Source organism: Camellia sinensis, chromosome 3 (genome assembly GCF_055761805.1).
Source record: "Camellia sinensis isolate YWXY chromosome 3, ASM5576180v1, whole genome shotgun sequence".
Taxonomy (NCBI): Eukaryota; Viridiplantae; Streptophyta; class Magnoliopsida; order Ericales; family Theaceae; genus Camellia; species Camellia sinensis.
In genome coordinates, this window is record NC_138963.1 from 125508458 (window position 1) to 125522621 (window position 14164).

Here is a 14164-nt window from a genome sequence, read left to right on the forward strand (position 1 = left end):
TAATTCTTGAAGCTACACCTTCAACTCACACAACTCAGTTGGCGCAAACCTATATGGTGCTATGGAAATTAGAACCGTGTCTTGCGCTAAATCGATACAGAACTCAATCTCTTTATGTAATGGTAACTCTGTAAGATCCTCCGAAAAAATATCTAAATACTCTTGAACTACTCTCGGAAAATCACCCCAAACTATACTACCCTCATCAGCTACCAAGATGGAAAAAAAAGGACTCAACTCTCCTCGACCCTTAAGGCCATATAACGGAGAAATAAGACTATCACTCCGGTCACAGATAAAGTAGAAACACTTTCCTGATGGTGTATACATCAACAACCTCCTACGATGGCAATCTATCAAAACCTGAAAATAAGTTAACCAATGTATACCCAAAATCTAATCAAAAGCATGCATGTCAAGAACAACAAAATCAAAGAAGAGTCAACAATCTGCAACTTTAATCTCATAGGTGAGGCATACTCGACCTAATGCCACTCTACTCCCAATAGGTGTCTCAACAAACATAGGAGACTCTAATTGATCAAACTCCAACCCCAAAGTAGATGCAAAAGAAGACGAAATGAAGGAATGAGACGTACCAATATCAATTAACACATTGGCTAAGGAATTGAATATCAAAAAGTTACCTCATACAACAGGAGGTACTAACAACTGCTCTGGTGTGGTCACAGCATACACACATACCGAAGGCCTCTAATCAACTTGCTCATCCATCAGAGCATAGGCCTAAAGAACTGACTAAGCTCAAGTGGCTCCCTAGTTGGCCCTCAAGGCCTGAACGGACTGAGCTGGTTGATGGGTTTGTGTCTGCCTCGAACCAGATGTGCCACCTGACTGAGGCTAGAACCCTTCTGCCTCTTATTATCCCTCACATCCCCTTGAGACCCATGCCCTCTCTGACTGGAGCCTCTCATCCGTTCATCCTCTACCTGAATCACCAAGGCGCCCATAGTCCTGAATCGTAGACCCGACCATCTTGAAAAAGAGCCCAGTCCACAATCTCTTCTAAAACTCGATACAATAGCGCTTCTCCGTTGCCATAAGTTTCGGCGCAAACCTCGAAAGGCTAGTCTCGGCCCTAGGTGTACTCAACTGCTTGAGCTTCAAAAATTGCTCTCTTAACTTCTCCCTCACTATGAATGGTAGAAATTTTTCTTGGAAGATAGTAACAAAAGCCTCTAAGTCACCGAGATACGACCCCTCGCAAACTTCCATCGTTGATCTGCGTCACCCTTCAGCTGAAAGGCTAGCAAGGTCACCCTCAAACCATCGTTTTTTATGCCAAGCATCTCAAACGTCTTCACTATCTGCTCAAGCCACTCATCAGGCTTCAGTGGCTCCTTCCTATCCCCAACAAACTTGCCGAAATTTGACTGGAAGAACTCCCTCTTCAGAAAAAGTGGCCTTGTCTCCACAATATGGACCTGGACTAGATTCTCAGCTCTAAGAATGTCCATGGATTCCCGTAATGATCTAACCATTTCACAGGCTAAGGCACCCATGATCTGTTGAGGAAACACAAAATTTAGCACATTCATAATGTGCCATAACTAATTCACACATGTCCTAAGATAGTAGACTACACAATAATTTCACTGCACATAAGCATCTAATCACGTATTCACAAACGAATTTATTTTCTACATAATGACCTTTCCATGACGTTGCTAGAGCTCTGTAGACACCCCATTTTTGGCTAACCTTAAGACTCAGACATCATCGATTGAGCGCTCGGTGATAGTGCATGTTGTGCTCGTTTCGAGTTTTCGGAGTTTTTGGCTGAGTGCCTTGCCTCCGGGCCTCTGAACTCTTTGTGTTTTGGCTCGGTTTGTGCCCCAAGCCTTGTTTTCCTTTCCCTAGAGGGAGGGAGAGGTCTCGTAGACCACTTTTTGTGGTCGTAGACCACTTTTCCCGCTTGGAGGCTGTGGGAAGGCTGCCGACCAGCTATTGGCCTTGGAGACCATCTGTTGGCCACTTTTGTGGTAAAAAACCAGAAAAAGTGGTCGGCCAGCCACTAAATCTGGTCGGCCGACCAGTTTCTGCCCCTGGTTTCTGGTTTTCTGCAACAGAAGGCAAGAGAGAGAGATAGCAAAGTATTCGCAACACGTGTGCACGACCACTCTCCCCATCATTGCATAAGCTCAAGGGAGTGTAGTCCTTGACCCTCGGGCCATCAATCACGCATCTCGATGCATGATGGCCAAGGATTCGAATTGCACGACTCAATTTGAAATGAATGCGCATACAAGCACCTAAAGCCAACAACTCCATCATGGGTAGTCAAGAGTGTCGGCGATCAGGAATCGAGGCACGTTTCATCATTTCAAGCATGAAACGTCCCTTATTCCCTGTGTTTGGACTAACCCCTATTCCAAACACAATGCAACAAACAAGGCATGCACTAATGCAACTCTAGCATGCAATCTTAATGCAATGCAACTAAGTCATGCAAACATGCAAGGGATAACATGCAAACATGCAACTAGCATACACAATGCTATGAACTAACAATGGCATACTCAATGCACATAGAAACTAACATACACAATGAGATGAACAAGGCATGCACAATGCAATGATCAATCATGCGACAACATGGCATACTCAATGCTATGAACTACAATGGCATACTCAATGCAAAATGGACTTAAACCAAAATGGATGGGCCTCAGCCACACCCAAATCAGTGGCCAAAACACCAAGACTAAGGCACCAAAAGGCAAGACACACATGCACACATATTGATCCACAAGCTAGGCAACAAGAACAAAACCCTTAGGGGTACTCACCAAAGTGGGAGCATTAAAAGTCTATATGCTCTGAAATTACATGCAAAGTGAAGCCATATCATGCAAATAGCTCAAATAAAGCATGCCAAGAGACTTGAAATACAAAGCTAGTCAAGGGCTTTACACTACAACCATACCAAGCAATGCTCAAATGACCTAAAGCACTCAAAACAGACCTAATGCAGGTCAATATGGTAGCAAAAACATGCTAGGCTCGCAACAAAGATGGCAAGAAAGATAGGCTCCTGAATTAGCCCACAAACAAGACATGAGGGCATAACTCTTAAACACAATGAAAGAATGATAAACATGAGAGCATGGCAAAAGTTTATGGTCTGAAATTACCTACCAAATGATGCCATGCCATGCAAGAGGCTCAAATATGACATGCTAGGGGTCCCATAGTGCAAGGCTAGCAAAGCCAAATGCACTATAGCTATGCAAAACCAAACATGCATGACCAAAACCAATTAAATTAGACCTTAAGCATGTTAAATCAAAGCCAAAAATGTGCTGGAGTGGAGTCAAAACATGCTAGAATGATGAGCCAAAACATCATGCACACAAGACTAGTAAGCAAGATTTGTTCTACAAGTACATGGAGCATGCAAAGGACTATCAAATCAGTCAAAAATAGAGTCATGACATGCCAAATGATGACCAAAAACCCACTGAAATATAGCCAATACATGCTAGAATGACATGCTACTTTGATGAGCCATAAATGGGAATGCACTACACATATGAGAAGCATGCCAAGGGTGACCAAACTAACCATGGACAGAGTCTAGGCAGGTCGTAAAAGTCACCAAAAAGTGCCTGAACCAAGCCTTGAATGTGATACCCCTGTTCCGTAGTATGTTAATTGGTCCTTAATATGAGTATGATTATGTGTTTAATATGATTCTGTGTGCCATTATGTGAAAATATGTAGTTTTGAATTTCTATCTATTCACCGTAGGAATATCTGTTTGATTATCTGCTTCGAAAATTAAATTGAAGGCCTTATCGGCCACAGAACCCGAAATTGATTACGCCTTTGTGATTGGCGTAATTTTTAGAGCCTACGGTGAAATTTAATTGGAAACTGATTTGGATCAAATTAATTAGATTAAATTAATGAATTACGTGCCCAATTGTTTTATAATAAAATAATGTGTTGAGTGGGGGCCTTAATACACTCAATTTCTCTCCTTAGCTTCATTTGGGCTAATCATAAACTCAAAGAAAAGAAGAGAGGGTCGGCTTAGGGAGAGAGAGTGTAGGAGATTGAGGTTTTGGTCTTGAGGCTTGGAGATTTTGGAAGATAGCTCAAGAATTTGCTATAGATTGGAAGAATTGAGCCTCTAAGTAAGTGAATCCATGAGTTTAATGTGTAATTTTGTGTATTCAAAGTGGATTAATGATCAAGAGTAAGAATTGAAGAGAAATTGAGTTACTTAAGTTGAATTGAAGGTAAATGTATGCATGCAAGTATATAATTGCTATGAAATTGCATAATCTAGCATGTAATGTGTGAATTGTGAAGAATTGAGCATTGAAGTATACATGCAAGCATGGTTTTATTGATTTTCATGTTTATAAGCATCATTGGTGCTATTTGAAATAGAAATGAGGTCAAAAATTGACATGCATGTTTGATTATGGAAGATATGAAGCTTGTGTAACGTTTGAATGTATGAGCCTTGAGTTTATTAAGAAATGTAGATTAATTTGGATGAATTGGACCATGATTTTGAGCAATTGACGTCACCTTTCTTATATGCTCATATTATATAATGTGTTTGCATGTTTTGGAACCAAATTTATGGGTTTTGAACCTTGGAAGGTCGGATTTGAGCTCAAGAACACATTCTGGAAAACCCAGAATTCATGGTGTCCGCTCGAGCGGGGAGTCCGCTGCTCGAGTGTAAAATACGAGCTCTCAGCATATTTTTGCAGACATGGCGTTCGCTCGAGCGGGAAAGTTCACGCTCGAGCGGGGAGCCATGTAGAGAGGCCTTCCGCTCGAGCGTCAAAATTTACGCTCAAGCGTAAATTTCACATAACCAGTACTTTTCCAGGCCTCAAGGGTCCGCTCGAGCGTGGAATCCCACACTCGAGCGAGGACCCTGTTTCTTAAAATTTTGTATGATCGTTCTGTGTTTCGTTTTCCGTTCTCTTTCACTTGCAAGCACTCTTAGGCATGCATTAAGCATTGTAATTGAGTTAAAGAGATAAGAATGAAGCCTAAAGAGGAATATGTGAATTAAAGAACGGATTGAATCGTTTGTGACCCATATGTGTTATATGATGTGTAGGGTCAAACTCCAGGGCAAATCCACAAGGCGATCACTGTAAGTAATATCGATAGTTGAAGTTTGTCAATTGTCCAATTGCTTATTTCTTTACAAGTTTACTAGTTTGAATTATGGACAACCGATTGACATGAATAATTGGGCCGAAGGCCGATTGACATAGATAATTGGGCCGAAGGCCGATTGACATGAATGGTCGGTCCAAAGGCCGATTGACTTGAATGGTTTGGCTGATGGCCAATTGACATGAATGGTTGGGCCGAAGGCCAATTGACATGAATGATTGGGCCGAAGGCCGTCTGCTGTAACTGTTTCAATGATTTCTTATGTATCTTTCTCATTTGATATTATTCACTGTGCATTCGCTCACGCTCATTCATGTACATGTAGGTGAGCCAAGGGACGTCCAAAACCAGCCCTGGTGAAATTGTGAGAAACAGTCGAAGTTTTGAAGAGTCAGCCCAAACGTCTCATGCATGAGACCCGTCTTCGCCCATTTGTTGTCTTGTTTATTTTGTCATGTTGGCGAGGACTTTATATATATCTGTATATAGTTTTGATGGGTTGACTTAGACTTATATGATCCTGTCTATACAAAACTCATGCTACTGTACTTCTGCTGTGAGTTATTAATTTATATATGTTTGGTTGTTTGGATGTGCCATGTAAGCACAACTCTATGGACAAAGGTTTGAATTGCTTCCGTTTGGCCCCTCTACTCTGATGAGTTTTGCTTTATTTGGTTTGAGGCCGTAGGTAATCTCGTGATTACTGGCCGGTTATGGCCTTAACCCATGGGGCGGGTTTGGGTCATGACAGAGTGGTATCAGAGCACGAGTTAATAACTCACAGACTTGTCAAAAGAGCAATAACCGTCTAGAAAAGATCTAGGATGCATACATGAGATAAGTATGAATCTGAAAGCATCAAGAATACGCTTAACGGGTAATGTGAACAACTATGTGTCATAAATTTGTCAATTGCTGCTTTGCAAATTATTTGAATATGTATGCTCTGTAATATATGCATACCTGTGAATCTTTTGTACAAAGTATAATTTAAGTTTAATCAGATGGTGAGAACAAGAGGTAATGAGACGGAGGAATCTTCTACTGCCAGAATGGATAGAATTGAAAGACTGATTCAGGAAATGACAGAGACATTGAGGCAACAACAGGAATGGCAACAACAGTGGCAGCAGTCACATCTTCCACTTTCTCCTCCGGCACCTCTTGTGCCAGATAATCAGAATGATAACCGAATCATAGCTCTCACCAAAGAGTTCAAGAAAATGAAACCACCACAGTTCCATGGTGGATTAGATTCTTTGAAAGCTGAAGCTTGGGTCCTCGGCATCGAAAAACTGTTTGAAGTGTTTCCGTGTTCGGATACACAGAAAGTGCTTCTAGCCACCTTTATGCTAGAAGACGAAGCAAGAAGATGGTGGATGTTAATGCGTGAGAATTACAAGGATGCTGATTGGGCAAAATTTTTGAAAATTTTCTATGACAAGTACTTCCCACAGTGTGTTCGGGATAGGAAAGTAGTAGAGTTCATGGAACTTAAGCAAGACAGTATGACTGTAGCTGAGTATGAGGCCAAATTTACTGAATTGGCCAGGTTTGCACCACACGTGATTGATACGGACTATAAGAAGGCGAGGCATTTTGAAGGTGGGCTTCGAAGCGACATTTTAGAAAGAGTGAATGTTTTGAAGCTAGAAACCTACATTGAGGTGCTAGACAGGGCCATCATATCAGAGGCTAACATAGCTAGACAGGCTAAGCCAACGACAGAATGGAAAGGCAACAAAAGGCAAGGCTTCTTTTCAAAGAAGCAAAATATGGGCTCCTTGAATACTTCTAATTCTTCCCGAGAAAAAACCCTGTTGTGTACTATTTGTAGTAACAGGCATCGTGGGGTTTGTTACCGTGTGTTAGGAGCTTGTTTTAATTGTGGTAAACAGGGGCATATGGCCAGAGATTGTAAACAGAATAGTGGAAAGCTTGCTGCTAGTTCGACAGCATCAGTCCCAAAACCAGGAAATGCTATGAGATCTACTCTCGCCGGAGATACCGTGAGACAAGGGAGAGTTTTTGCGCTTGTTCCGGGTGATACGCGGAATGCCAACGCAGTTGTCTCAGGTACCATTTCTATATGTAATCAGGATGCCCTTGTGTTAATTGACTCCGGATTAATGCACTCATTTGTAACTTGTGTATTTGCATCTAGACTAAATAGACCTTTAGAATTACTGCCATATCTGCTATGTGTGTCTGCTCCATCTAGGGAATCTGTATTGTGTGAATCTATATACCGGTTTTGTGATATGCGTGTTGAGGATGCTATCCTATATGTAGATTTGCTGCCCTTGAACTTTAGGCATTTTGATATAATTTTGGGCATGGATTGGTTGACCAAGTATTATGCCACCATTGATTGTGTGACAAAACAAGTTGTATTTAAACCACTGGAACATAAAGAGATTGTGTTTGTGGTTAATGAGGTAGTGCCTCCACCTTATTTGATATCTGCAATGAAAGCATGTAAACTGATCAGGAAGGGGTGCCAGGGTTATTTGTGCTATGTGTTGTCAGAACAATTTGTGAATGTTGAATTGAATGATATCCCTATTGCTAAAGAATTTACAGATGTGTTTCCAAATGAATTACCAGGGGAATTGGTAGACAGGGAGATAGAGTTCATTATTGAGACTGTGCCAGGTACGCAACCTATTTCTAAAACTTCCTACAGAATGGCTACTGTTGAAATGAAAGAACTGAAAGAACAGTTGCAAGACCTGCTTGACAAGGGGTTTATCCGACCTAGCACTTCACCTTGGGGTGCACCGGTACTGTCTGTGAAAAAGAAAGATGGAACCCTACGCCTGTGCATCGATTATCGGGAATTGAACAAGGTAACAATAAAGAACAAATATCCCCTACCCCGTATTGATGACTTATTTGACCAGTTGCAGGGATCACAGGTGTTTTCCAAGATTGATTTGAGATCTAGATATCATCAGCTGAAAGTTAAGGCAGAGGATGTTGAGAAAACCGCGTTCAGAACGAGGTATGGACATTTTGAGTTTCTTGTTATGCCATTTGGAGTGACTAATGCTCCGGCAGCATTTATGGACCTAATGAACCAAATTTTCAAAACCTACCTTGACGAATTTGTTGTGGTTTTTATAGATGATATTTTGATATATTCTAAAGATAGACTTGAACATGAACATCATTTGAGGACTGTCCTACAAATACTTCGGGAAAGGAAATTATTTGCTAAACTAAAGAAATGTGAGTTTTGGTTGGATGAAGTTGTTTTCTTGGGGCACGTGATCAACAAGGAAGGAGTTTTAGTGGACCCACAGAAAATAGAGGCAATTGTGAATTGGCCTACACCGACAAATGTGACAGAAGTTCGCAGTTTCATGGGCTTGGTTGGTTATTACAGAAGGCTTGTGAAAGACTTTTCGAAATTAGTTGTGCCTCTTCCACAATTGACACGAAAAGGGCAACCGTTTGAATGGAACGGCGAAAGAGAAGTTGCCTTTCATGAACTAAAAACAAGACTTACCATTGCACCAATTTTGACACTACCTACAGGTACGGAGAATTTTGTAATTTTCAGTGATGCGTCTTATAAAGGTTTGGGTTGTGTGTTAATGCAGAACGGAAAAGTTATTGCTTACGTCTCCCGACAGTTGAGGCCACACAAGAAGAATTATCCAACACACGACCTAGAATTGGACGCAGTTGTTTTTGCTTTGAAAATCTGGCGGCATTATCTGTATGGAGCAAAGTGTGTAGTCTACACGGATCACAAAAGTCTGAAATACTTCTTGACGCAGAAGGAGTTGAATGTGCGACAGAGGAGATGGCTGGAACTGATAAAGGATTACGATTTAGAGATTCAGTATCACCCCGGGAAAGCTAACACAGTTGCTGATGCCTTGAGCAGAAAATCAACGGGGAGTATGGCTTGTTTGCTTACTGAACAGAAAGAGATCTTGCAAGACTTTGAGAAGTTTGAAATTGAAGTGGTAATGTGTGAACAGGGCGGATTGATAGCCGCTATTACAGCCGAGCCGGCAATCATTGAAGAAATCAAGCAGAAACAGAAAGATGATGAATTCCTCAAGAAAGTGATTGATGAATTTGAGATAAGTCCGAAAGTGGAGTTCAGTATTGAAAATGAAGTGTTGAAGTTCTGAAACCGAATATGTGTCCCTGATATCTCGAAACTAAAGAAGAGGGTTTTAGATGAAGCCCACAAATCCGTATTTGCTATGCACCCGGCCAATAATAAAATGTATCGAGATTTGAAACAAACCTATTGGTGGCCCAAGATGAAGAAAGAGATTGCAGAATATGTGTCCAAATGTCTTCAGTGTTAGCAAGTTAAAGCTGAACATCAGAAACCAGGCGGTCTACTTCAACCTCTCCTTATTCCTGAATGGAAGTGGGAGCACGTGACTATGGATTTTGTTGTTGGCCTACCTCGGACTCCTTGAGGTATGGATTCTATTTGGGTTGTAGTTGATAGACTGACTAAATCTGCACATTTTCTGCTTGTTAGAACTACATTTAATGCTTATAGACTGGCTATCATTTATGTTGATGAGATTGTCCGTTTACATGGAGTTCCGGTATCTATTGTGTCGGATAGAGATTCAAAATTTGTATCTAGATTGTGGAAGAGTTTGCAGGAAGCTATGGGGACAGAACTAAGATTCAGTACTGCATTCCACCCATAGACGGATGGGCAATCAGAACGAACAATACAGACTTTGGAAGATATGCTTCGAATGTGTGCTTTAAATTTTCAGGGGAGTTGGGAAGACTGTTTGCCACTTGTAGAATTTGCATACAATAACAACTTCCACTACTGCATCGGTATGGCACCATACGAGGCTTTGTATGGTAGAAGGTGTAGATCACCTATTTGTTGGACAGAAGTTGGGGATAGAGCTTTACTTGGGCCTGAAATTGTGCAAGACACTTCTGAGAAAATCAAAACTATTCGGCAAAGGCTCAAAACAGCTCAGGACCGACAAAAGAATTATGCAGATGCTCAAAGAAGACCTCTTGAGTATGAGGTCGGTGACCATGTGTTTATTCGTGTGTCCCCAATGAAAGGCCAAGTCAGGTTTGGGAAGAAGGACAAGTTGTCGCCCCGTTACATCGGGCCGTTTCAGATTTTGGAAAGACTTGGTCCAGTTGCCTATAAAGTTGCTTTGCCACCGGGATTCGAACAGATCCATAATGTGTTTCATGTGTCGATGTTGTGGAGTTACCTCCGAGACCCGTTTCATGTGATTGACTATCACCGGGTAGCTATTGATGAAAATATGGAATACACCGAATGGCCGGAATGAATTGTTGATCGGCAAGTGAAACAATTGAGAAGCAAGTCCATCTCAATGGTGAAAGTGGAATGGAAAGAACACTATAGGACGGATGCTACATTGGAAAAAGAGGAGGAAATGTGACTACGCTGTTCACATTTGTTTCTCGACGAAGGTAAATTAAGTTTGGAGGACCAAACTTCCTAAAGGGGGGAAGACTGTGATACCCTTGTTCCGTAGTATGTTAATTTGTCCTTAATATGAGTATGATTGTGTGTTTAATATGATTTTGCATGCCATTATGTGAAAATATGTGGTTTTGAATTTCTATCTGTTCACCGTTGGAATATCTGTTTGATTTTTTGCTTCGGAAATTAAATTGAAGGCCTTATCAGCCACAGAACCCGAAATTGAATACGCCTTTGTGATTAGCGTAATTTTTAGAGCCTACGGTGAAATTTAATTGAAAACTGATTTGGATCAAATTAATTAGATTAAATTAATGAATTAGGTGCCCAATTGTTTTATAATAAAATAATGTGTTGAGTGGGGGCCTTAATACACTCAATTTCTCTCCTTAGCTTCATTTGGATTGATCATAAACTCAAAGAAAAGAAGAGAGGGTCGGCTTAGAGAGAGAGAGTGTAGGAGATTGAGGTTTTGGTCTTGAGGCTCGGAGATTTTGGAAGATTACTCAAGAATTTGCTATAGATTGGAAGAATTGAGCCTCTAGGTAAGTGAATCCATGAGTTTAATGTGTAATTTTGTGTATTCAAAGTGGATTAATGATCAAGAGTAAGAATTGAAGAGGAATTGAGTTGTTTATGTTGAATTGAAGGTCAATGTATGCATGCAAGTATATAATTTCTATGAAATTGCATAATCTAGCATGTAATGTGTGAATTGTGAAGAATTGAGCATTGAAGTATACATGCAAGCATGGTTTTATTGATTTTCATGTTGATGAGTATCATTGGTGCTATTTGAAATAGAAATGAGGTCAAAAATTGACATGCATGTTTGATTATGGAAGATATGAAGCTTGTGTAAAGTTTGAATGTATGAGCCTTGAGTTTATTAAGAAATGTAGATTAATTTGGATGAATTGGACCATGATTTTGAGCAATTGACCTCACCTTTCTTATATGCTCATATTATACAATGTGTTTGCATGTTTTGGAACCAAATTTATGGGTTTTGAACCTTGGAAGGTCGGATTTGAGCTCAAGAACACATTCTAGAAAACCCAAAACTCATGGTGTTCGCTCGAGCGGGGAGTCCGCCGCTCAAGCGTGAAATACGGGCTCCCAGCATATTTTTGCAGACATGGCGTCCGCTCGAGCAGGAAAGTTCACGCTCGAGCGGGGAGCCATGTAGAGAGGCCTTTTGTTCGAGCATCAAAATTCACGCTCGAGCGTAAATTTCATATAACCAGTACTTTTGCAGGCCTCAAGGGTCCGCTCAAGCGGGGAATCCCACGCTCGAGCGGGGACCCTGTTTCGTAAAATTTTGTATGATCGTTCTGTGTTTCGTTTTCCGTTCTCTTTCACTTGCAAGCACTCTTAGGCATACAATAAGCATTGTAATTGAGTTGAAGAGATAAGAATGAAGCCTAAAGAGGAATATGTGAATTAAAGAACGGATTGAATCGTTTGTGACCCATATGTGTTATATGATGTGTAGGGTCAAGCTCCAGGGCAAATCCACAAGCCGATCACTGTGAGTAATATCGATATTTGAAGTTTGTCAATTGTCCAATTGCTTATTTCTTTACAAGTTTGCTAGTTTGAATTATGGACAACCGATTGACATGAATAATTGGGCCGAAGGCCGATTGACATGGATAATTGGGCCAAAGGCCGATTGACATGAATGGTTGGGCCAAAGGCCGATTGACATGAATGGTTGGGCCAAAGGACGATTGACATGAATGACTGGGCCGAAGGCCAACTGACATAAATGATTAGGCCAAAGGCCGTCTGCTGTAACTGTTTCAATGATTGCTTATGTATCTTCCTCATTTGATATTATTCACTGGGCATTCGCTCACACTCATTCATTTATATGTAGGTGAGCCAAGGGACGTCCAAAACCAGCCCCAGTGAAATTGTGAGAAACAGTCGAAGTTTTGAAGAGTCAGCCCAAACGTCTCACGCATGAGACCCGTCTTCGCCCATTTGTTTTCTTGTTTATTTTGTCATGTTGGCGAGGACTTTATATATACCTGTATATAGTTTTGATGGGTTAACTTAGACTTATATGATCCTGTCTGTACAAAACTCATGCTATTGTACTTTTGTTGTGAGTTATTAATGTATATATGTTTGGTTGTTTGGATGTGCCATGTAAGCACAACTCTATGGATAAAGGTTTGAATTGCTTCCGTTTGGCCCCTTTACTCTGATGAGTTTTTCTTTATTTGGTTTTAGGCCGTAGGTAATCTCGTGATTACTGGCCGGTTATGGCCTTAACCCATAGGGGCAGGTTCGGGTCAAGACATTGAAAGTATGAAAATGTATGCTCCTTTGATAGGCCAAAAATGCAAGTAAATAAGAAAAGAGGAGGGGGGGACAACCCCCACCCATTTTGGCCTTCGAAATAAGTTTTCTTCCACTGAAATTCCTCTGGAATTCAGTGGTTTTAAGGCCAAAAGGAAATTGTTTTAAAAGTTTGAAAGTTGGTTCACAAGGCCTTACAAGCCAAGGAGCAAAAGGAAGGACAACCCCCTAGCCAACCAAGGCACAAACCAAGACTCTTAGGACTGAAAAACATAGGAAAATCAGTGGTTTTTGTAGCTCAACAGCACCCCCAAAACAACCCCAAAGTAGTGTGAAAAGATGGCTAAGCAAATGTGTAAAACAAGCTTAAAGGGAGAGAGATGTTACCCTTGATGCACAGCTGCAAAACCAGCCCAAAATCTGAGCCAAGACCAGCTTTTGAAGCTCAAAATGATCCTCAAATAACCTCAGCCCAATGATGGTTAACTTTGATGAAGGATGCCTAGGCAAACTAGAAGCATTTCTTTACTTTCAAGCACTTCTATCCACAAAATGGGCAAGGGAGTGGAGTATATAAAGAGAGGGGCAGAGATTCAGACCTAGAAGTTGTAAAGAGAGAGAGAAAATTTTTAGAGTGAGAAGCTCCCAAGCTTCTCCAAGAAGGTTGTCCCTTGAAAATGAGAGATATAGCCTCATATATAGCAAAAATGAGAGCTAGCTCGAAAATATCTGTCTATGGAACAGCTGGAGAGAAAATATCTTCAAAGAATCTGAGTTTGGGACCTGCCAGCCACTTTTCTGGTCGGCCGACCACTTTTCTGGTCAGCCAGCCAATTTTTCTGTTCGGCAAGAAAATTCTACTTTCCAGGTCCAAATTCAAATGGCCATAACTCCTTCATATGAACTCCTTTTCAGGTCATTCTTGTGTCCAAATTGAAGCCCCGGAAGTAATCTTTCCAATGGTGAAGCCTTGCATCAAAATTCCAACTGTTAAAAAAGTTATGACTGTTTTGGTGAAGCCACGCAGTTTTGGTCCTACCCGGATTCATGCTGAACTTCTCCCAAACTAGTTTTCTTCTCTCTTTTCCTCTTTTCTTCAACTTCAAACCCCTAAAAAAAGTGTTTTGAAATATTTTTCAAAGATTTCATCTCTCTTTCTTTCATTTCCACTTTGTCCTTGCTCGGTTTACCGAAAAGTGCAACATTTAA

The 14164-nt window shown here is 40.9% G+C and overlaps 1 protein-coding gene across 1 annotated transcript; it reads right to left on the reverse strand.

Moving 5' to 3' along the window:
* Positions 1-12: 12 nt before the first annotated feature.
* LOC145821826 (uncharacterized) lies at positions 13-971 on the reverse strand. Its single transcript, XM_082918397.1, has 3 exons — positions 869-971; positions 481-620; positions 13-363 (listed from the first exon to the last, which is right to left on the reverse strand). Exons 1-3 carry the CDS (start codon positions 969-971, stop codon positions 13-15), a joined length of 594 nt encoding a protein of 197 aa, XP_082774523.1.
* Positions 972-14164: the final 13193 nt, after the last annotated feature.